Source organism: Actinia tenebrosa, unplaced genomic scaffold, assembly GCF_029948245.1.
Source record: "Actinia tenebrosa isolate PJP-AT-01 unplaced genomic scaffold, QUT_ActTen_1.0 PGA_scaffold5__44_contigs__length_20552954, whole genome shotgun sequence".
NCBI lineage: Eukaryota > Metazoa > Cnidaria > Anthozoa > Actiniaria > Actiniidae > Actinia > Actinia tenebrosa.
In genome coordinates, this window is record NW_028292582.1 from 3,442,945 (window position 1) to 3,465,107 (window position 22,163).

The 22,163-nt window shown below is 36.6% G+C and overlaps 2 protein-coding genes across 2 annotated transcripts in view; one reads left to right on the plus strand and one right to left on the minus strand.

Annotated features, from left to right (window-relative positions):
- The window catches only part of LOC116301777 (uncharacterized), an 80,321-nt gene that overhangs the window by 54,045 nt on the left and 4,113 nt on the right, over positions 1 to 22,163 (plus strand). The gene's annotated exons all lie outside the window — the stretch shown is intronic.
- On the minus strand, positions 7,204 to 18,351 carry LOC116301779 (neuroendocrine convertase 1). The gene is made up of 12 exons (XM_031710896.2): positions 18,039 to 18,351; positions 14,439 to 14,669; positions 13,556 to 13,655; positions 13,195 to 13,232; positions 12,765 to 12,841; positions 12,047 to 12,135; positions 11,339 to 11,511; positions 10,993 to 11,205; positions 10,420 to 10,520; positions 9,636 to 9,866; positions 8,948 to 9,200; positions 7,204 to 8,175 (listed from the first exon to the last, which is right to left on the minus strand). The coding sequence occupies exons 1-12, from the start codon at positions 18,231 to 18,233 to the stop codon at positions 7,300 to 7,302; spliced, it is 2,577 nt and encodes an 858-aa protein (XP_031566756.2). The 5' UTR covers positions 18,234 to 18,351; the 3' UTR covers positions 7,204 to 7,299.

Sequence of the window (22,163 nt, forward strand, 5' to 3'; positions counted from 1 at the left end):
GAACAATTCGTTTAATTAAAACCGTAAATAGTTACGAGAATACAAGATAATCATTGAAGCAAAAATTACAAAGGCTTTTGAAAATAAATGTGTGATCACGACTTAAATAGGCCTTTTTCTTAAAAGATCTTCCTAATTTGTTAGGTTGACGTCATAAGGACGTCGTTATTGAAGTCATTACGTTTTTAGCCAATCGCCGTTGAGATTGGAATGTTTAATTGCAAGCTTATTTTTGGTTTTTTTCTCATTTGGTCGCGACTTATTTAAACAAGGCTGTAAACCATTCGTTTTATTTAGTATTTTATTTCAAAATACTAATAACAATAAACATATCTATAGTTATCCATTGGTTAAAAGAACGAAAGCTACGCTTTCCAAAGAGAAACTCGGGAAATAAGCCTGAAGCGAGATGACGTTTCTCCCCCGTCTCTAGCCCATAATCCTTTTCACATTGCTTTTGTTCTTTAATTATGACTATTGTTCCAGCATTCTCTAAGGAATCAAAAATTTTAATATGAAAGAATTTTAAAAACTATTATGGTATAGAGTCGAGGGGTAAAACGTCATCTCGCTTCAGGCTTATTAGACAATTAAAAATTGAACCAATCAGTGAACAGTATAATAACGCTACAACTTTAATAATTCAAACTTCATCCTCAACTACTGAACCCATAATGAGCCAGTCATGAGGCTTTTTTTCTAATCTACGTCATAGTTGATATATTGACAATGGTTACGTCCATAAATAGTAATATGCCAGCATCAAAAATATAACTAAGGTTAGCTTTATTCAATTGATGGTTTTCAACCATTCCTAAGAGAATTAAATAACAAAAGACACTGCGAACATGTTGGAGGATATGACAAAAGAATTCATTGACAATTATTTTGTTAAGTTCCTCCAACATGGCCGCCGTGCAAAACCATCAATAAGAAGGGATATATCTTTCCTACTTTGCCTAAAAAGATGATGTCTTAAGGTGATATTAAGATAATTCCCAATTCATAATCAGTTCTTTCGGTAAGCTATTCTATAGTTTGGCATAGCTTGGAAAGCATTACATCCAAGGTAAAAACTAAAAAAGGTCTACTTAAAGCTTAAGTTTCAGTGATATTTTGCCATTATATTGGAGACAACGGAAGGTGAAGTAGCATCGCAAATGGGTATTTCATTATGAAAGCGTCCGGTGTGTTCAAAACTTACAGCTGTATCATCTTTCAAAGCAAGTATACACCGAAACGAAATATGGCGACTAATTTGAAAAGCTATTGTTTTGGACTGACTAGCCTCATACATGTGAAAACGCTTTTATGTTTCCACGTGAACACGATGCTAGTCAGTCTCTAGTCAGTGCAGAATATGATAGTTATTCAAATTGGTAGCCATTTTTCGATTGATCTTTCACACTTACTTTAGCTATATTTACATATAGTAAAGTTTACAGTTTTCATTAGACCTGATGATGTTGTCGAGATGACAGCGAAACGTTGTCTTTTACAACTAGTTTTCTTATTAAATTTTTCAAATCGGTGTATAAATTTGTTAATCTTTCTGCTTGCCTGGTTGATTACTGTGCTTCAAAATATTCGTCAGCTGATGTTTCGTGTGGGCTAATTGCTGACCAAAAGCAGAGGACACACTTAGTTGTTTTTCGACTTTTCTCTAACAACCGGATTATGAGGACCTTGCCTTTGGCTAATAATTGCTCATAAATATTAAAATTTAAGTAAGATTGATCAGCTTTGTGCATTATCTAGCTAAAAAATTAACACAAACCGAATTAGGTGGAACATCTGCTAAAAAAAGATATTCGGGTTAAGTTTAAACGTCCTCATCATATCTTCACATTACTTTTTAAGACTTTGAATATTAAAAAGATGGCCATTTGCATAAAGAATTCACATGATACTACCCCTTTTAAAACAAGAAATGAAAAACAGCACGTCGATATTAGTAGGAAGGCGAAGCTACAGTTAATAGAGGAATGCATTAATCATAAATTGAATATTCTATAAGAATTTGTCTGGAAAACTAAATGCGATAAATGGCACGACACCTAACGCATTTTTCCCGTTGAAATATGAATAGCAATGAGAGCCGAGGCCAGAATGCGTTCTGTTGGGCATTTTTTCTTCTTCTTCTTCTTTTTGGACCGCATTCTTGAGAATAAGATTCTTTGTTTGAGTTGCATCCTCATGAAGGAAGGAAGAAAGGAAGAAAAATAGAAATGAATGAATGAATATTCATGCGTTTTCTAGTGCGCAACTCTTGAACAAAAAAAACTATTACTGCAGAGAATGAAACGTGATCTGAATGAAAAGGTAAAACTTTAATGATCCCAAACTAAAAGGTTCTATCAAGTGTCTGCGGCAGGCAAGGAAGGATAATTAAAACCCTCATCAATGAATGTCAAAGGCATTTGCGTAGGTTTGACGTTCGAAGCTAACAACTGCTAATTATGGCCTAGAGATAGTAATAAAGAACTTACTTCTCAAAGCCTTACACGCGCGTATACTTAATTAACTTCATATTTGTCGACATTTTGTCTATTTTGCTTTATTAAATTAAGTGTTTGCGAAGATTTTTAGCAGCAATAAAATGTTCGGCCTATGCTTATATAGTTTCATTTTATCACTCGAAGTCCTCAAAGGCACCGCGCTTATTGAGCGAGTTACATGTATATAATCGCTTCATTCAGGCGGGATCATTCTTTAGTACTCTATAAATTATACCGCTAAAGATTTTTATTGAACTTCAGAGGTGGCTTTTTGGTCGTTCATAAAAAAACAAACGGTAAACATAAAAACGTGGCCGCCATGTTGGTTGAAATGACAAGACATGGGTCAACCACAAACCTTAAACCAACATGGCGGCTATGACGTCATAAAAACAGTATGGGATAACTAATCGGGCTTTTTCATCTGTTGTTAGTGCTGTTTATTGTGGTGTTTTTTTCTTAGATTTCGATTTATTAATATTTTCGAGTCGAGTCGTGCGCAACCCATCGAAAGAAAATAATTTGACAAACTATAATGACAGCGGTGTTGACTTCGGAACCACATCCCAAGTTGGAGAGGCTTATTTTCAGACATGACACTTTTTCTCATTTTTCGATTCAACGGTATTAATGAAAAACAACACCTGTTTTACCAGTAGGACAATTCAATTTGTTTCGTTGCTAATAGTAACACAGTACAACAGACGATCACCTTTGATATTGAACTCACGAATCTGTGATTCATCGTAATTTTTAGAAAATTCTATATATCTGATGTGCCAACCCAAATGTTCGCGGCAAACATTATGAATACTATATTTTTTTCATAATTTCAAACCATTTGAGAAAGTATACTGCTTTGAGGTAATAAACAAATGATTATGGCATGTAAAAATTATTCCATCACAGCGGCTCTTTTTCCATCCAATCCAAATACATCTCACAAATTGATTTTTACTTAGGGAGGAAGCACTAGAACGCGGAGAAAACCCTCGAAGGAAAGGGTGGACTTCGACATTCTAGGGTTATAATTACTGAATAGAAAGATTAAGGGCGGATCCGGGGGGGCAAAGTGGGGCTCCCCTTCCGCAGAAAAATAAAATAAAATAAAATTGAAGAAATAGATACTTTTTTTAATTGTTTTCCGTTGTGTTGACGGAAGAAACTCAATTTAACCCCCCCCCCCCCCCCCCCCCAAACTCAATTAGTCCCCCCTAAACTCAATAACCCCCTTCCCCTAAAATTTTGACTGGATCCGCCCTTGAGGATGATAGGTTATTTTAGAAGATACATAACAACACTGAAGGATATGTGACACTGTATAAAAAGATTTTACAGATTGGATACTTTTGTCGATAAAACTGTCCTAGGACAGATATTGGCCACTACTCAGTTTTCCGGCTCTTAAAATGAAAAGCGAAAATACAATGTTTAGACTTACATTAAGTCTGTATATCCTTTAGAGTTTAGCTGCTTGAAAATAATCCAAGATTGTCGATAGTAGAAGTATTTTTATTCCTGAAATACTGAGCAAAATCGATGAGGGGGGAAAATTCAGGCTATTGCTTACTATCAATAACATGACTTTTTTTGGAGTTGACTGGGGGGCAAACAAGCGGTTGACTGACGAGGGGCGTATAGCGGATGTTAAGTCAAAACATAGATTAACTATTGTCAAAAATATGTCAAAATACGCCCTCAAACTATAGTGTTCGACTATTTCTACGACATGAAACCAGAAAACAAGAGATTAAACCGACCTCCAAGATTCTACAAGCCATTAAAAAATCGTCTGCAAAAATAGAACGTTTACATGTTTACGTCATTAGATACAATTACCAGAACCCCACACTTTCTTTTGTTCAGTTAATCAGCACCACTATGTCTTACTATTCTCATGAAGAAATGCGACTTTGAATAAGAAAGAAAATTCGCGAAGCATCTTGGAAGTGGGCGACAAATTGTTAATTCTATTCAGACGTCGCGACTTGTCGTCGCCATCTTCACATTCACCCCTGCTAGTGTCAATTTTTTTAAATTAATTTTGTAGGAACCTTTTATCTTAAGGTCTAAATGAATACCTTCTGCTAGGAAAAACCGGTTTCGACTGGTTTTGCAAACAATATATGGAAAAAAAGAGAAAGGATTTTTATTTTGATATGGTACGTACCACCTCAGTTCTGCAAAAAATAATAACAACAGGAACAACAAAAACCACATAGAAACCTTTAGTATGACGTTCTTGCTAGGCATCGCAAACCTCAATCAAACTCGTGTTCGAAGTCAGGCGTTTTCCATCAAACGTTCGACATTTAGCAAGGAGTCATAACGAAGTTGTTGCTGGAATAGCCGCCATATTGAATTTCAATAATGCTGAGCGTTTCTCCTTGAGGGTGTGTTTCTGGGCCAGATCTCTAGCGGTAAGCGATAAACCTGATGCTAGAACTCTCTAAAGTCAGTGTTGTTTGTAGTCGAGAAAACGATTTTAACGGCTTCGATCATTTATGTTATTTGTATGCCCATAATTCATTGCGGTCTCGGAATGGCCTATTAGCGTATCTCTTTGGCTTCGACAACCATTTTTTTGAAATAGATAGAATAGGTGGATATCAAAAGTAAAAATAAATGCACAGAGTGTAATTTTGTAATCAGGGTTTCACGCTTTTCATGCTTCACTGACTAAGATTATCGTAGCAATCCAGAGGAGAGGTTTGAAACGAATAAATCCAACAGTCTAAAGAACTCTTTCTTTTCTTAGCAGTTTTAACAATAAGTAAGAAGCTTATAGATTTTTTATTGCCTTATCCTCTTAAAAAGCAAAAAGTAAAACGTAGTCGAAACGATCTATAATTTATTTCTTTGATTTTCCTTTTAAAAAAAATTCGTTATTAATTGAAAACTGCTGGCATGTCTACTAACTCGTTTTGGCCATTCAGTGGTAGATTGTAGTTAAAGAAGCACAATAAAGAATAACTTTGGTAACAGCAAGACATTTAAATGCCAATTCGTTTTTTCTAATGACAAGTATTTTATTTTTCTAGAATCATGATTAAGTGGAAAGTAACGTCGAGGTACGATACAATCAAGATAGGAAGGAAAGATAAAATAAATAATCCCTTATTTCCTACTTCACTTGTTTCTCCCAGTGGCATTTCTCCGCCAGCGTCTTCAAAAAGTAATTTCTTTCGCTTGAATTTCAATAGAAAGAATATAGGAGGAAGCTAAATAGACGTTAAACGTTTATGTTAAATCCATTACTTAGGAAAATACAAAAGTATTTCGATTAAAGAAAGAATTATTAGAGAGCAACAGCGATCGATAAGAAAAAAGGAAGACACTGCAACGCCGGCTACCTGTATTTACTTTATTTTAAGCTATGATTTCCGCTGCGATCACAACTTAATCCCACTTCTAAGATCACCTCTGTTTTTTCTCTGTTTGGTCCCTTGTGAGAGCTTAGCAATCGGTTATCGAAAATCGTGTTTTTTTCGTGAAGTCGCCTCTATATTGATCATAGTTGCAGCTGTTTTCATTGAGGAATCCAAAAGAAGGGAGGTCGCTAAAAGTCACATTTCTAAGTATGTTTGTACTGATACCACAGAAGTGCGTACGACTTGCTAGTCAATTTATAGGATGGAACTTATTGTAGTTTCTGAAGTTTATAAGTAATATTGAGTTTTTCTGCACTAGTACCATTCTAGTACTCATAGTAAGTACAGTTTTTAAATTTAATTATATGGCAATTCTTTGCCATCCTATTGTTTTCGAGTATATTAGCGAGTGCACTTGTATCTTTTTAATAGATAATTTTTTAATCTCGCTGTTATCGAGACTTGAATGTACGTGTATGTTCGTACTCTAGTAGTTGTTCATGTCGAGTGTTGTTTTTCTTTTCGAATTTCAAAGAGTTCTCATTAACACTTTAACTATGTAAAAAGGGGATATAAGGCCATTTCTTATTCCAATTATCATATACAATTTGAATAGACCTTAATATTGATACGGCGGCCATCTCGAATTTTAGGATGCCGAAAAAATTATAAAGCATAGAGTGGCGGGGTTAAGTTTTCAAATAATTTGAAGTCTTGGTGTTTCGCATATTGTTCCAACTACACTGTACCAGCAAATTCGATCGCTTTTTTAAGACGTGCTTGTCATTGAAAAGCGCAAAGTTACATAAAAAGACATCCTGACAGCTGTGCAGTCTAAATTTTCTAATAGTTGCCCCCTCGGTATCCCATAATGACTTACTTAAAACGATAGAATTCAAGATGGCGCCGTATCGGTGAAAAATGTCTATTGCAAAGGACAAAAAGGCACAAACCCCAGATTTCTATCTTTTCAATATTATCTTAAAGGACGTATATGTAGTCTCTCCGTTGATGTTTTTCCTTACACAGTATGGAACTGTTTTCAGATTGAGAATTGAGGCAAATGCTATTTACAGTTTTTCTCGTCAATTCCTTGTAAGCCCGGAATTCTTGGGGTGCATGTGACGTCATAGCTGCCATTTTGGTGGACAGGTCTTGGGTGGTACAATGACTTTTGATCATGTCAACCAACATATGGCGTCTTATATATAGGGATTTACGCTACCAATACGACGGTTTCTGTTACCTAAATCTTACCATATTATCTGTTGTTATGGTAACTGGGTAGCTTCTCTTCTCTGCCGTATGAAGGGTATTGATTGCAACTACAAACGTTCTTCAAAAACCCTTTGTTTTAATCCCAAATTTCATATACACATATATTCTCCCCATACACTTCCCAGTACACTAAAAGTTGAAATGATTCCAGGCTACGAATGACTCTTTTTCCGCCATTTTTTGCGCAGCTTGCTAAGCCTATTATGTTTTGGTCTTTGAGAGGACTTCGTTACTACGCCCCTTCTCCCTAATGTCCTCAGATAATTATAAGATTGTAGTCTAAATAAAGGGTTCTGATACGCAGGTGCGTTATGCCAACCTACAGGCGAGGCCCTTAAGAAGGGAATTTGTGGCAGATTAGGATTTGGTCCCCCATGGGGACCATATTGATATCGTCCATAATAATTAGCTGCATTAGGTACTAAATAGGTGGGAGGTCTAGGAGCGTAGTCCATTTGGGGTCTCTGGGGACCATATATTGGTCTGAGATGTAAAGGACGTTGGAGCGCGTTCTTCTGAGCTAGATAATTACGAGCTTGAGCTTCTGCTTGAGCTATTTTCTGTGCTTGGAGTCTCGCTTGCATTTGGGCTCGTAGTTGAGGGTTAATTTGTTGGACTTGAGCTACGACCATATAGGAAGGAGGACGAGACTGTATTGCAGCTGGTGGAAAGGGTATGATAGCCTTGGGCTTGTTTGGTGCCTTGGTGGTGGAAGGCGCAGGGGGTTTAGTAGGCTTGACAGCAGGAGATACAGACGTATACGTCGTATAGCTGTTAGGATTCTTAGGAAGTGGTTGGGGTCCAAAAACATAAGTAGGTCCACTTGGGACACCTGAGCTTGAGTAACCAAGATTAGGACTAGGAGGGACTGGGGCAGGGTCACGTGGTTTGTCGGGATGCTCTATCGTTTGATGGTTTGGTTTTTCTTTTGTTCCGTGGAATATCAACTGCCATTCTCGGAGAGTACCATGGCTTGCCTTTGAGTCACCCAAGTCTTTGATTTCTAACGTCCACAATCCTCTAGGGTCCTGAAGAAAATAAGGTCAAAAAGATAATAAGAGATCTGGTGTGAAAATAGACGTAAATAATTTGACTGCATTTCAATAAAAGTCAAAGTTTATCAAACTCTGAAACAACCTCTTGCTGACAAGAGTTAGGGAAAGCATGGTTGGCGTAGCGGCACGTGAGAGCGCTCGCCGTTTACCACTGCCACTTCGGTGCTATTCCCGGTCTCGCTGTCATATGTGACTACAGTTTGTTGTTAATTGTTTCCCTTGCTTCGAGGGTTTTTCTCCGGTTTTTCTCCCTCCTTAAAAATCAACTTGAAATTTCAATCCTAGTTTAGGAGATAATCTCGATAGGTTTGACCTTCTTTCGCACTATTTTGCGAATAATTAGGTCATTTTGTTTTTAAATCGGGTTCAGCGTCAGATCCGCGAGAGTTTGAATTGGAATTCGATTTCTCCAGCTGAGTTAACCGCATTCTCTGAGAGGAATCATGGGTCGACTATTTTTGGTACAATGTGTTGATTTCTCGTGTGAATTGAAATGGAATTCTGTCTGATGGATTCGACTAGCATTTACGATCAATTTTAAGAATTAAGTATATATATATATATATATATATATATATATATATATATATATATAAGTTCATATTTCACGGGTTCGCTTGTCAGAATCATGGAAAATACTAATCAAAAATAAAGTGTCGAATCCTCAATTCTGATTGGTTGACCTTGAGTTCGTTCTGGTCAGCAGCTCAGCTGGCTTGGAAACACTGCACCTAGTTCTCCTTACCTCTCCCCATGAGTGTGTTGTCATAAACGGCCATTTAGAAAACCCTTCATTAGATATGTCCTCTTTCCTTGGAGACAACAGGCACGACTTGGTACCCATTGGTGACGTCAAGTAGATCACCAGGTCTCCTCGGCGCGTGTAATCGAGGCTAACGAGAAGCTGAACATGTTCTAAGTAGCGTACTTCGTCCTTAGTCCCCGTGCAACCACTTGCTTGGAGAGGGACTGTTATGCTCTGATCCGATTTAATCGGCCTGTAGAAAAATTAATGTAGAAACATCAAGAAATGCACTTCCTCTAAGAATGCAGAATGTCTGTTGCAGTCAATCGTATACAGAGCGTTTTCACGTGACGTCACAGCGGCCATGTTGGAGTACCAAAACAACACGGCATTCTCTATCCTCCGGGAATTGAACTCTATTTTTATGCAAAAACTGTGCAGAAAGTTTCCATTGTTTGGTACACCAATATGTCTGCTTTGTCACATGAGTGAAAACGCTCTATATGCTCTTGCTAAAGCGCTGAAACGGCGCCAATTCTTACACAATAACGCAAATTTCCCGCCAAAAAAGAGCTTCCCAAAATTTAAGCCCATCCAAAAGGTACGCCGTTGGAACAATATTTTCGGAGTTTACGGTATATATTCATTGCTATATAACAAACCATTGACATTATCCATCATTCCTTACTTTGCATCCTGATGGATCTGACCCCGACAGAGCCTTTTCTCCGGTACAGTTTTAAACGTAGCTGGGTTGGCCATATTTACGATCTTCTCTGCTACAAGAAGACCAAAGCCAAACTTGCGATTGACTTTCAATCCCACGCCATTGGTACTCCAGTCCTGGTCGTGCTTTAAGGGAAGCCAATTTGACGTCCATGCGACAATGTGCTGAACATCTCGCCATGTTAATTTAGGGCTGTAACAAGGAAATGGAGTAAGTAACTGATTAGTAGATATGATATTTCACTATAATGCATAAAAACATAATATGTGATAATTTAAAGTCTTAGGCCCCGTCACACGTATCCGGAAATTTTTGTATCCGCAAATTATTTTTGCGAAAATGTTTGCGTCCACACGCAGCGTATTCGAATCGTTTTCACCGTCCATACGTATCCGTTTTCGTAAAATTTGCGGATACGGACACAAAAATTTGCGGGCACGTGTGGACGCAACCCGTATCCGCAAAAAAAATTGCGAATACAAAAATTTCCGGATACGTGTGGACGGGGCCTAATTATTCGCAGATTTCATTGCGTATAATAAATAAAAAAATATAAAATAAATATAAAAAATAATAAATTAGTAATAGTTTTAGAAACAATTTTTAATAAGCATGTTTCGACGTATCTAACGTCATCTTCAGTCAATTTTAAAAGCAAGTAAAATCTAATACATAATAGAAAAATAATTATATTAAATAACATATCGAGTATAGCTAATTCATTTGCTGTCAAATTCTTACTTACTTCTTCTCTAGTGCAAGAGCAACAATCCCAGCAGCCAACGGGGCTGAAGCAGAGGTTCCCGTATGTTTCTCTGTACAGGTGTCGTGAAGGTCTGTAGTTACCTAAAGGCAAAAATATGATTAAGTTATCGTATATCGTATATAGAGGATATTACATGGGCGCGCGGAGATACGAAATTTGTCTTCGAGTGTTGAAAAGATCTCTCACAAGTGAGCGCAGCGAACGAGTGAGAGATTTTCAACACGAGAATATAAATTTCGTATCTCCGAGCGCCCACGTAATATTCTTTTTATTATATATTTATCCATAAAATCAACTTAATAAGCTTTTTATTATTATAACTAACTAACTAATAGCTTAAATACACATGGTAACGATATTTTCACATGTGAAAATATCAGTTTTTCGAAAAGGAGAAATATAGGTATTTTATGGATAATTATATGATAAAGCGTTTTATCAATTAAGTTCTAAATGAAAATAACTAAAAAAGCAGCTATAAAATATTACTAGATCTACTATCTATAATGATTAATGATTTATATGAGATAACGATCTATAAATATCAATTACTATTCTTTTCTCGCCGTGGGCTCCACTGCTGAAAGTTGTAGCTAGAGTTGACGAACAGCTCTCCGAATACCAGGGAGATTCTCCGTGATCTGAGGCAGAACTGATTGATAACGTATAGATACTGTCAGTATATCCATCACAGTTACAACTGTCACCATGACGACCACCATTACCAGAAGCCCAGATAAAAATAGATCCCAGGCCTGCGCGACCCTGAAAATGAAAATCCAAATTAAGGATTGGGTTTAGTGAAAAACGTACGCGCATGCGTTTTGTAATGACCAATCACAGCGTTCGTTTCACACGTATTGTTTTAAATTGTTCAATGAGAGCGTTTGTTTCATACCTTTTGGATACCATTAAGAAAAGCAGCCATTGCTAAAGTACCAGGTCCTTCCACTGTGGCACCATCATCACTAGGACCCCAGCTAGCGCTATAGATATCTATGTATTGTGGATTAAGACTAAGCGACTCGGCCTCCACCTTGTCAGTGACTCGTCCGTCGAGCATGCGCACTCCTAATGGTTAAATCAATGGGTAAAATTAGAGGTGGACTAAAGATGAATACACTAGCGGTTACTATATCGGACTACATTGGTGTGCATGCATATACAACGAGTGAGTAAGAAAGAAACCGTTAAACACAGTATAAAAAAGTTATTGCAACATCAGTAACAGTATCAGTAACGTAGCTGCTGCTAGGTTATGGAACTCGCTACCATACAACGTTAGGACTGCTAGTACGATATGCTCGTTTAAATCAGCGCTTAAAACTTATTTGTTCGCATCCTGATTTTTTTTCTTGGTATCTATCTATTTCATTGGTATCTATCTCAATGATATTGTAAATTTTTATTTATTGTTTTTGACTTTTAGGACACTTATGTAAGAGCATTGAGTTCTAATAATGCTTAGGATAATATTATGTTACACTGATGTTTCGTCCTTGTCGTAATATTTTTAAAAGTCGGGGGGGGGGGGGGGGGGGAACAGGGAGGCTTTTGAGTGATGGTTTATTTAGTTATATCATTTTCTTATATATTTTTTACATACCTCCTATCCTTGCATTATAAGCCACACCCACACCACATTTAGTATTGTTGGCTTGGGATGCAACCTCTCCAGCACATCGTGTACCATGCCTAGTGAATCACAATATATTATCCAACACTTAATTTCATATTTAGAAAAATTATTTAGTGCCTTTGTGTGAATATAATAGGAGTGTGCGTAGGTTATAGGTTTTGGGTACAAAATGTAATAAAAGGTAGCATAGTTTCTGCCAACCGCCTCGTCTAGCAGCCTATGGCTACTACAGCTGGCTAGTACCAAGGATGTGTTTTTTTATTTAGTTTCTTTCTTTCTTTCTTTCTTTTTTTGCAATTAAGGTACAATTAAGTAAAAGATTGACTTGTGTAGAAGTATGAAATCAGGTAGTTCACGTGGCCAAGTATTGTGAAACATGGGCATTTGGCTTGTTTTAAGGAGGGAGGAAAACCTGAGAACCGGGAAAAAAATTCTCGGATCACGGGAGAGACATGAGCATTTCACAATACGGCATAAGCTATTAAAAATTAAACGTATTTTAGAATCCTAAGCAGTAAAGCCTGGTTCTCGCTTGTGACGCAACTCCATGTTCTCCCTATATAAAAATATAAGCAGCGTAAGCGCAAGAGAACGGAAGATTTTGTTTTCTAGCGCTGATTTGCGCTTTTGCGTTTGTGCTTGAGTCGGTTTGTGTCACTAGTTAGAACCAGCAACCATGACTTACTTATTTTCGTTGGTTGGATCGTACCGAGGAAATGGATCACTATCTCTACCATTAACATCCCAGCTTGCATTGGGATCCTGACAGATCGAAATACAAAATATATATGTTCATTAATTTCTATTCAATAAATTGATCTTTCATATTAGTGATATGGCTGATTCCTAGACTCGGCATCACATGTAATAGAGTTTGTAACGTCCCTTTCTACCTCCGCAAAAACCTAAAAAACTTATAAATTGCAGCTCAATCTGTGAGTGAGAAAAATTGAATGTTTGAAGTAGGCGCTCTTGTGGTGTGCATATTTGCGCCAAAGGGGCGTATGTTTATTTTTTTTTTACGCGATTTGATGTCACGAAAATAAGCTTTCCTGTTTCATACTTGACGAAAAATGTTCCCTATTAACTGCATATGCAAGTTATGTCATACTTACGTAATTTCTTATTAAATCTGTATGATTATGTTCGATTCCTGCAAAAAAAAAAGTACGTTTTAAACAAAATCTAATAAACATCACGCGTCCATATTCTCTGTGCAGGACACAATTCCTTGCGATGTATAAATTACCGCAACTCTTTCCTTTTTACGCATTCGTTCCAACGACATCAAGAGCACGCGTAAACCTCCTTCCCACCCACCCTCAAGCATGATGTGGAGCGCATCGCCTGCAGTTATGTGAATATACCGCTGTCCACTCTCGTATGCAACTGCCATTTTTCAGCTACCTTATATCGCATCGTATATATCACGTATATCACGTATATTGTAGGTACTCGTAGGTACTTATTACTTACCATCATCTAATATGGTCACTACAACACCCTTGCCTGTAATTCCCTGATTCCAGACTGGAATAACATGAATATCTAAATCTTTGTCTTTACGTTTGTCATCCTGAATTACAATGAAATAATATCATGGTTACTTATTATTGTCTACAGAAACCTTAACTATGCAACATTTGATATGGATCTTGCGTATCGAAGACGAAGATGAATGCAAATGACACAGGCTCTTTCGCTTTCCATAGCGACTCTTTAATATTTCATTTTGAAAACGTTACAAAGAATTTCCGTTCGATAGTGGCTGCTAGGTAATCGAATAGTGTCAGTAAGATTGTGTGCCTTGTATTGCGCGTCGCTTACTTCCTGAGGTCTGATAGTTTCAGTAGTTTAATGAATTCGTCACCATTTACACAGGGGCCGGAACTATACACAAACTTAGCAATTAACAAATGATTTATAAAAAAGACAAGAATAAACTAAGGATTTGGCAGTGTAAAGGAACAGAACTTGCGCCCCAATGGACCTTCATCACGCGGCAGCCATGTTGATTGGAACAACAGATTTCCCTCGCCTGGCATTCAAGCGCTTCAGGACAAGGTTACGCGTGGTTAAACTCCTGGGTAAAAAGATGACGCCCTGTAATAAAGGTCCATTGCGACCTAGCCCCTGTACAATAAAACGTTAAAAAAGAAAACGAGCCAAAAAATACTATATATAACTACATAGATACCTAAGAAATGCAAAGACATGGCACTATGAAGCACAGAAACTAAGAGTGTATGCAAGGGCAACAGTATTGGCACTAATATACCATGACCGGTGCACATGTATTCATGTATGGCAAGGGATGCCGAATGAGTATGGAAAGAAAGAAAACGATGAAATATCTTACCAAGTACCACTGCGCATCCCATAATGGATCCTTAAATCTCGGTATAATCCCTCTCGCTACCATACGGTCATGAAAATGACCTCTTTTGACTCGGACCTTCTCATGTTGTTGCTCAGCCCAGGACACTCCTGTTGTCCCTAGCAACTGCTCTGTTCTGTCTTCCGCGCTACGCCGCGAGCGTTGAGGGTGTGAGGGGTGTTCGAGATGATAGTATCCATCTAGGGTTCCTATCTGTGAAACAAGATGGCATATTTAACTTTTTAGTATTTCACTTGTACTTAAGATCTTCCAAAGAATGATCAGACAAGCTTTAGAAAGAAGGGATAAGACAACTTTGAGATAGCATAGTTAACAGTGAAGATCGTTAATCTTTATAATATTATTCATGTGATCGGCTTTTAACGCACTTAGTAGAAGAAAGATCCAAGAGTAAAAGAAAAGGATTGGGGAAAAAGTTAAAGCCAAATGGTAATCACAGTGCTGATATTGTTGATGATGATGATGATGATGATTATGATAGTGATGATGATGTTAATGATGATGTTGATGATAATAATGGTGATGATGTTGATTATGACGTTGAAGGTGATAACGATGATGATGACGGATGATGATGACGGATAATGATGATGGCATTAATGATGGTGGTGATGATGACGATGATGGTGATGGTGATGATAATGATGATGGTACATGATAAATATTGATTCTTAGCAACAAACAAAACGGAAAGCCTTCGACACGATCACTCCAAAATACAATTTCCCCGGCAACGCCAGAAAATTAAAAAATCTAATATAATCCCAAGTAACTAAAACCCAACTACAGTAGAAAAAGAACGACATCCTGTCCAAATAGTCTGTCAAAACTCATTATCGGTGACAATTAGCGCTTAATTGGCGGTAAAAAGCTGAATAAACATCTTAACGAGCGATTTCCTTGGCTGCATTACACCGAGATGAAAAGAAGGCGGTGTTCTTATCGAGATTAGGAATGGATTGGTTTGGTTAGATTATTAGCTTTAAGTAAACGGTTTTTTCCAGCCTTTCTGGCGTCGTTTTATAACAAAGTTCATCCAATATTTTTTTGATACTCTAGATATCGTCAGTAAAGAAGTAATGAGAATCGGAAAATTAAAATTGAATAGTGCAGACAAGATTGCGCATGAGATCGAAAATCTCGTATGGTCAAAGAACCCCCCAAAAATATTACTAGATGTTATAGAATATAACCTAAAAACTGGCTGTGTAAAAAAATATGTTGTACAATGATAAGATTCTACCTAATACTGAAGAGGCGAACTAATTAAAGTAACAAATAGTACAATTCAGACTAAGTCTAATTAGTATTTTTTGCTGTGCCTGACTACGTGGTGGTCGTTCAACCCTCTTTCTCTGTATCGTTTTTCTTTTCATTTGAATCATAAGAAGTATTATATTTTACAGTAATCCGAACCAAACATGCAGTAATGAAGTAACAGAATATTAAGTGCAACAGGAAAATTCCACGAGCTCAAGAACGTCCTTACAGATCATAAAGTATCTATGAATACACGCAGAAAACTCTTGGAATCCTGTATCAGATCCAGACTTACTTACTGTACTGAGGCTGAACTACCAAATGAAGATGAACTGAAAAAGCTTGAATCCTGTTGGTTTGGTCTACTAAGAAGAATGGTACGGAATGGCTGGGAAAGGAAAATGAATAGTGACGGAGAAGAAACGTTTGCCTTTAAATATAGGAACTTAGACCTGGAGAGAATAGTGGGAACCCTGGCACTTCGTGATTTTATATACATACGCTACTTGAAGTACATTGCACATGTTTGTAGAAGACCAAATTCAAATTTAACGAAACAGTTGCTGTTTGCAATTCCATCTGCTAAATATGTTAGAGATCCATGGATCAAAATTAGTCAACTTCTTAATGTTGATAAACACCAAGCTAAGAAATCTACACAAGACAGAAAAGTTCTAAAAGGACTACTACATCAGAACTTTGGCTCTGTGTAGACTATATAGTCCCTGCTGATCAACTTATAGTTGGAAATAGCGGAATGACACTGATACTGATAATGAATATGGCGGTAAAATAATTTCACCTGTATCAGCATAAATAGCTATTGTTTTTCAAAAGGATCTTTTGTCGACGTCTGCTAGTTAAGTACTGATCGCGAAACAATACTTTGGTCAAGCTTTACAATTGCACTTACAGGAATAAAAACCCCTTTAAAAGTGTTGAAGAAGTTTTCTAGAGCTTAAATTATTAGAACGATTAATATTTGTACATCAAAATGCCCTAAAGATAAAATAAACCTCGAGTACGTAGGAAGAAGACGTTGGCGTTATTTGACATATTCCTCTTCATCTCTGGTCGCCCATGGTAACTTTGACTCGATCTTAAATAAATGTGCAAATATACTTTATCACATCAACTCACTGTAAATTTTATAAAATTTAGCCAGTTAAACTTGATTCAGATTGTTAAAGGCCCAGAATTGTGGCAAAAGGAAAGAAAGGAGAGCTGGGATTTTTTTTAAAAATTCTGTATGGTCAGCCCTGGATAGTTTGATACGACCAATTAAATTTATGGCCGTTATGTTAGGATTTCACTTTTTGTCAGTAGAGTTCTCGATTTTAGAATCATTACCAGTTCACGACTAACTATTAAACATAACCAAAACTAACGCTGAAAAAACAAAAAAGTAGGTATTAAAGAAATATAAATAACAGTTTAAAACGTTCTTGGAGAGATATTAAAAATTCACCTCTGACTGTGAACAGAAATATATTACTCCATCCCAAATTATCGTTTTCAGTTTTAGGAATTGTTTGTTATTTAAAGAACACTAGACTACCTGTAATTTCGATATCGTGGGAACTAATTTTATAACTGAAATGATAATCCTCCAAATTAGAAATTTTGCCCAAAACGTGGAAAAAAAATAGGAGTGGAATTTAAAAATTTAATCTTAAATCAGAAAAAAAAACCTGTGAAAAATAGATATTAAGTAAAAAAATATTTGGTAGAAGAAAAGTTTTGAGCTGAGAAGATAATTGAGAATCTAGCAGCTAATAGTCGTCGTGATTTAAGAAATGAGAAAGGCGTTTCTTTGTTTACTATAGAATGGATATTTTTTTGAAAAATTTGCAACCTTATAATATCACATTATCAGATTCATGATTGGTTTTGTTTGGATGATTTCAAAACCTGTGGCTGGATTAGCAAGCTAAAGCATCATAATATTTAATTACGATTTCATGGTGGTCGTTCTAGGAGTCAAAAACATCAGCTCTCCTCTTAACTAAGAAATGTTCAAGTTTATAGTACTTAAACGAGCTATCCAGTGGCGAGGATTCGTTCGAGGGAGGCTTTCCATCGCCTTTAACTTGATCTTTTTGACCTGGGACAATATGACCTTATAGGCATTGGTGGCCATCTTATGTAAAGGGCCAAAACACAGAATACAAGCAAACCAAAGATTCATTGAATGATCTACCAGTACATAAACTACTGGTAGCACGAAAATATGCATCTACAAATCCCAGACCCCATATTATCTTACATGGAAATTATTTCATATATTTCGGTTCTACTTACAGGTTCAATTTTTTCAAATCCATGCGCTTTTGCTATCCTTTTTGCTTCTTCTAAACCTCCGTTGACTTTGATGGCCCAGCCATTCGTGAAAATTCTCTCATCTTCCTTGAATTTTTCCTCACCAGCCTGGACAGCGACGGCATAGAGGAAAATCCCGAGATTTAGAAACCAAAATAGCGAAGGCACTCCGAACATTGCATTTCTCCAATCCCCTCTCAGAAGAGATTTCCTGGCTCTTTCCAAGTCAGAAAAATCAGAAGAAAAATGATGGCAGATCCCGACTATTTATTATTAACATGGGCGATTATTTGGATAGAAACAGAGGTCATCCGTCACTCGATTGCCACCAGTTTTTCCCGGTAACGCTAATTGATTTTTTAGCAGCTTTTAGCCAATCACAGTCCAGTGACGTCACGACAGCAGCTCGTGACGCGTTGTGTGGGAGAAGTTGCCAATATTCACTTCGTTATACTAAAAGAAATTATCATTTAACATGTTTTTCTTACCGTGACGAAAGTAAAAATATCTACAATCTGTATAACCAAGATAAGACCTTGCAAACTGTTGCACTATTAATAAAAAAATCCGCCTAAAAATACTGAGTTTGCGATGGGAAAGAACGATAAGTTACTAAGATGGACAGAGTATGACATATTGATTCAGCCGTACTTCAGAATTCCGGATTATTTGATCTTCTTGAAGCAAGATGTTTCCTTGAATTTTTTCTCAGAATCATAGGTTAGAATTAACAGCTGAATGAGTGTTAAAAGTAATGCTTTTATACAAGACTTGAAAACTCTTCTGGACATTAGTCCCCACTTATGCCATCTTAGGTTTAGAAATTGGACATATTTTTAACGAAGTAACCATATATTTGCTAGAAATGTAGAAAACTCAGCCTTGTGGACAAAATGCGTGCTTTCCGGCATTAATACAAATTTACAAAATAAACTAATCAATGAAACAAAACATTAAAAATAATTGCTAAAATAGAAATCCAACTGAACAGAAGAATTCGTTTACTTTGAACGATTAAAACAGCAGAAGAAAAAGTTCACGACTCTACTGAAGACTGTGGGTTTGAAAACACAGTAATTTTCACTCAATTTTATTTGTTTTAACACGAACAAATCAGATTTATGTTTTTAGTTTTGTAATAACAAAATACTAAAGGACAATGGTCATAAATCATTAGAGGGGAAACCTTTTTCGATCGCTCAAGACCAAAAGTGAGAGCTTCCTTTTCTACTCATGATCGAAAGCATGAAAATGAAGTCAAAAAAGCATGAAAAAAAAAACATACCTATTTTCAAATCTAGCTTGTAATTATTTTTGGGAAGAAAAAAATGAATGTAATTATAAAAGACTAGCTTAAATGATAATTGTGAGAAGAAGAGATAACTAGCTAAAAACTAGTGTGAGCTGCGTCGGTGTTTCTAATGAAACAGTAATGATAATAAAAGGATAAATTATACACCGTGAAAAGATGAAAAAACTTACTGACGTTTCGGACGCTAGTCCTTCTTTTACTCCGACGAAGGACTAGCGTCCAAAACGTCAGTAAGTTTTTTCATCTTTTCACACGGTGTAAAATTTCTCCTTTTATCGTTACTGATAATTGTGAGTATTTGCAATGGTTTAACGAAGTCATCGTTACAGTTTGTATTATTAACAAAATAAATACGTTAAAGTGAACCAAACTTGGATTTAGTAAAACTATGAGCTAAGTTTTAGATGAAAAGCGTGAGAAAATGCGCACAAATTTTAAATCAGAGATTTTCATCGATCGATAGCTCTTATAAATAACCGCGGAGAGAATATTGAAAAGCACGAAAAAACAAAAATTACCCCTAAAAATGATACATTGAAATTGTCGACAAATGCATGTGTACGGTTTATTTGTTCAATACATTTTCTGATTTTGAACTATTGTCTAGAATTTCTTGGAGGAGAATTGAAACAGATTTCGACCAAATGATAGTTAACCTTGGTCTTAAATCAAAGCTAATCAAACATGACGAAGAACAAATTCTTTTTGAGTGTTCAAAAAGTCTTGAAACAATACAGTACAGAAAGATATAAGTGGCACATCCGAAGACAAATAGCAGTCCAAAAATTCAATATCAAACGAAGCAGTTGGGCCTTGAAGGCGTCTTAAGGATTTTCTTTGTCCTCAAGGCTAAACACAGCTGTGTTCACGTAGGCGTTTTCAGACTATATCATTAATAATTTGTTAAAAAAGATTTCATCATTCCGTTTTACAAATTCGTTCCATGTGCAGATACGTTCATCGACGTTTCGGTTGTCAGGTCATGATTAGTTTAGTTGAAGAAAAACTTAACCCAAAACTTTCAGCCAAATTTCTCTTCATTACCCGTTATTATTTATTCGATTCATTTCAGAATTCTTCGATTTTTGCTGCAATTTTTTTGCGATTTTGTCCATAAGAAATAATGGTAAAGAATTTACTTGTAAAGTTTTTTTCAGGATACCAAGATTTTCCTAGACGAATGTCTCCTTTGAAGGATGAGACAAAAGATTTCATATTTCCTAAAATTCCCACAAAAATCGCAGCAAAAATCGCCGCAAAAATCGCCAGTGTAAACGGGGCTTGAGAAGGAAATTGGAGTTATTTTTGTTATTTTTTCTGCAATTTAAAAAACACTCGATTTTCTCTGTATAAGTTTAACATTTTGCGCACTTGGCGGTTTTCACGTCGCAAGAAAGTCTCCATGAAACACCGAGAAACTGACATTCTTATTTTATAAATCCGTAGTGTTTAATTACAACTTCAGCAGTAATTATTCACAAAATTTGCTTTATTGCATGAAGTCTGAAGCCGAAAAGTAGCGCAAGACATCGTAGCAACCAGAAAAAAGGAAACTATGTAAATTCGAATAAAAAGCTTGGGGTAAATGTAATTAGAACCCCTTTCAAGAAGAAAACCTTGGTTTAATTTTGGTGGTTCATTGAGGAAAGATTTCGCCACGTGTCTGTGGCGTGATTTCAAAAAGTACTATCTCGCGAATACTCGGTTTTTGTCATAGAGATAAAGTGGGCCCGTTGATCACGATCGTCTTAGCTGATACCGCAAATGACTTTCACAAGTTCTTAATGAGCATTCTGGATTCCTGATAATTTAAATCTATAGATTACCATGGTAACCTAGTGTTTGACGTATCCAGCTCTTTAGTTATATACGGATCTTCGGTCAGTCAGGATTTCCACTTTCAAGAGTTCATATCTTTATTTCTGTCACCCCAACTCATTTTGTTTTACCCGATACCAGTCTTAAGTTTCGAATCAACACCTCACCAGGTTTTCCAAGTTTTGACTAAGCTACGTCCCAGGATTCTCTGGGGCCTTCAACCACGCAAGTAGCTCTAGCAATGACTCATGGGAACCCTGTATGTTCCAGTGAGTATTAACCAGTAGCCAATAGCAATGAATAACGTGTTTATCAGCATTTGCTATAGAGAATCATACCATTAACCATAATAGACGTCAAAGCATATTTATTTCTCCGATTATTATTCATATTTCATTTTGCCAAAATGAAAACCGGATTCATGGAAACTGACCAAAATCCTCTCTACGCTTGCAGCACTAGCAGAGTTTCGAAGGCGCTAAATAAGAATTTTCTCTTGGCTTACTAGGTAGTAAGAAAAACAAGCGGGGAGGTTAGCTGTCAACTAATTAAAAGGTCCCTTTTTTGTCGATGTCCTGCCGATACAAATTCATCACTTGTAAGTCTGAACTAAGGACTTATATATTATGACAGGATGAGTTACGATGGTGATTATAAAGTCTGAACGGACTTTATAGTTAACAAAACTGGTTCTGGTCAGTTTAGGCCCATCTTTCTTGGTGCAATACAGGTTTCCTTTGAAAGTATCTACTGTCGAAAACAAAACAGAGAAAGGCGCATGCGTCGATGAAGACTTTTTAGTCTACCATTCACTTTTATTTGCTTTTGCAGATAACGTATGACTTTTCTCGCTTCAGTAAAGATATTTCGTTTTCAATTTCTTACTTTGAACAGGGCAAGTTTAAACTCCACAGCAATATATACCACTCTTTTGAATCTTCCCCAGGAATTGTTTTAAAAAGCCGCTAAAAATACAC

What these genes read in the sequence shown, in the direction of transcription:
- LOC116301779 (XM_031710896.2), bottom strand. Translation starts at nt 18,233, where the DNA reads ATGTTCGGAGTGCCTTCGCTATTTTGGTTTCTAAATCTCGGGATTTTC. An exon ending in GATTTGAAAAAATTGAACCT is followed by an intron (nt 14,670 to 18,038) that starts GTAAGTAGAACC and finishes CTTGTTTCACAG; the next exon opens with ATAGGAACCCTAGATGGATA. An exon ending in GCTCTTGCACTAGAGAAGAA is followed by an intron (nt 9,867 to 10,419) that starts GTAAGTAAGAAT and finishes TCCTTGTTACAG; the next exon opens with CCCTAAATTAACATGGCGAG.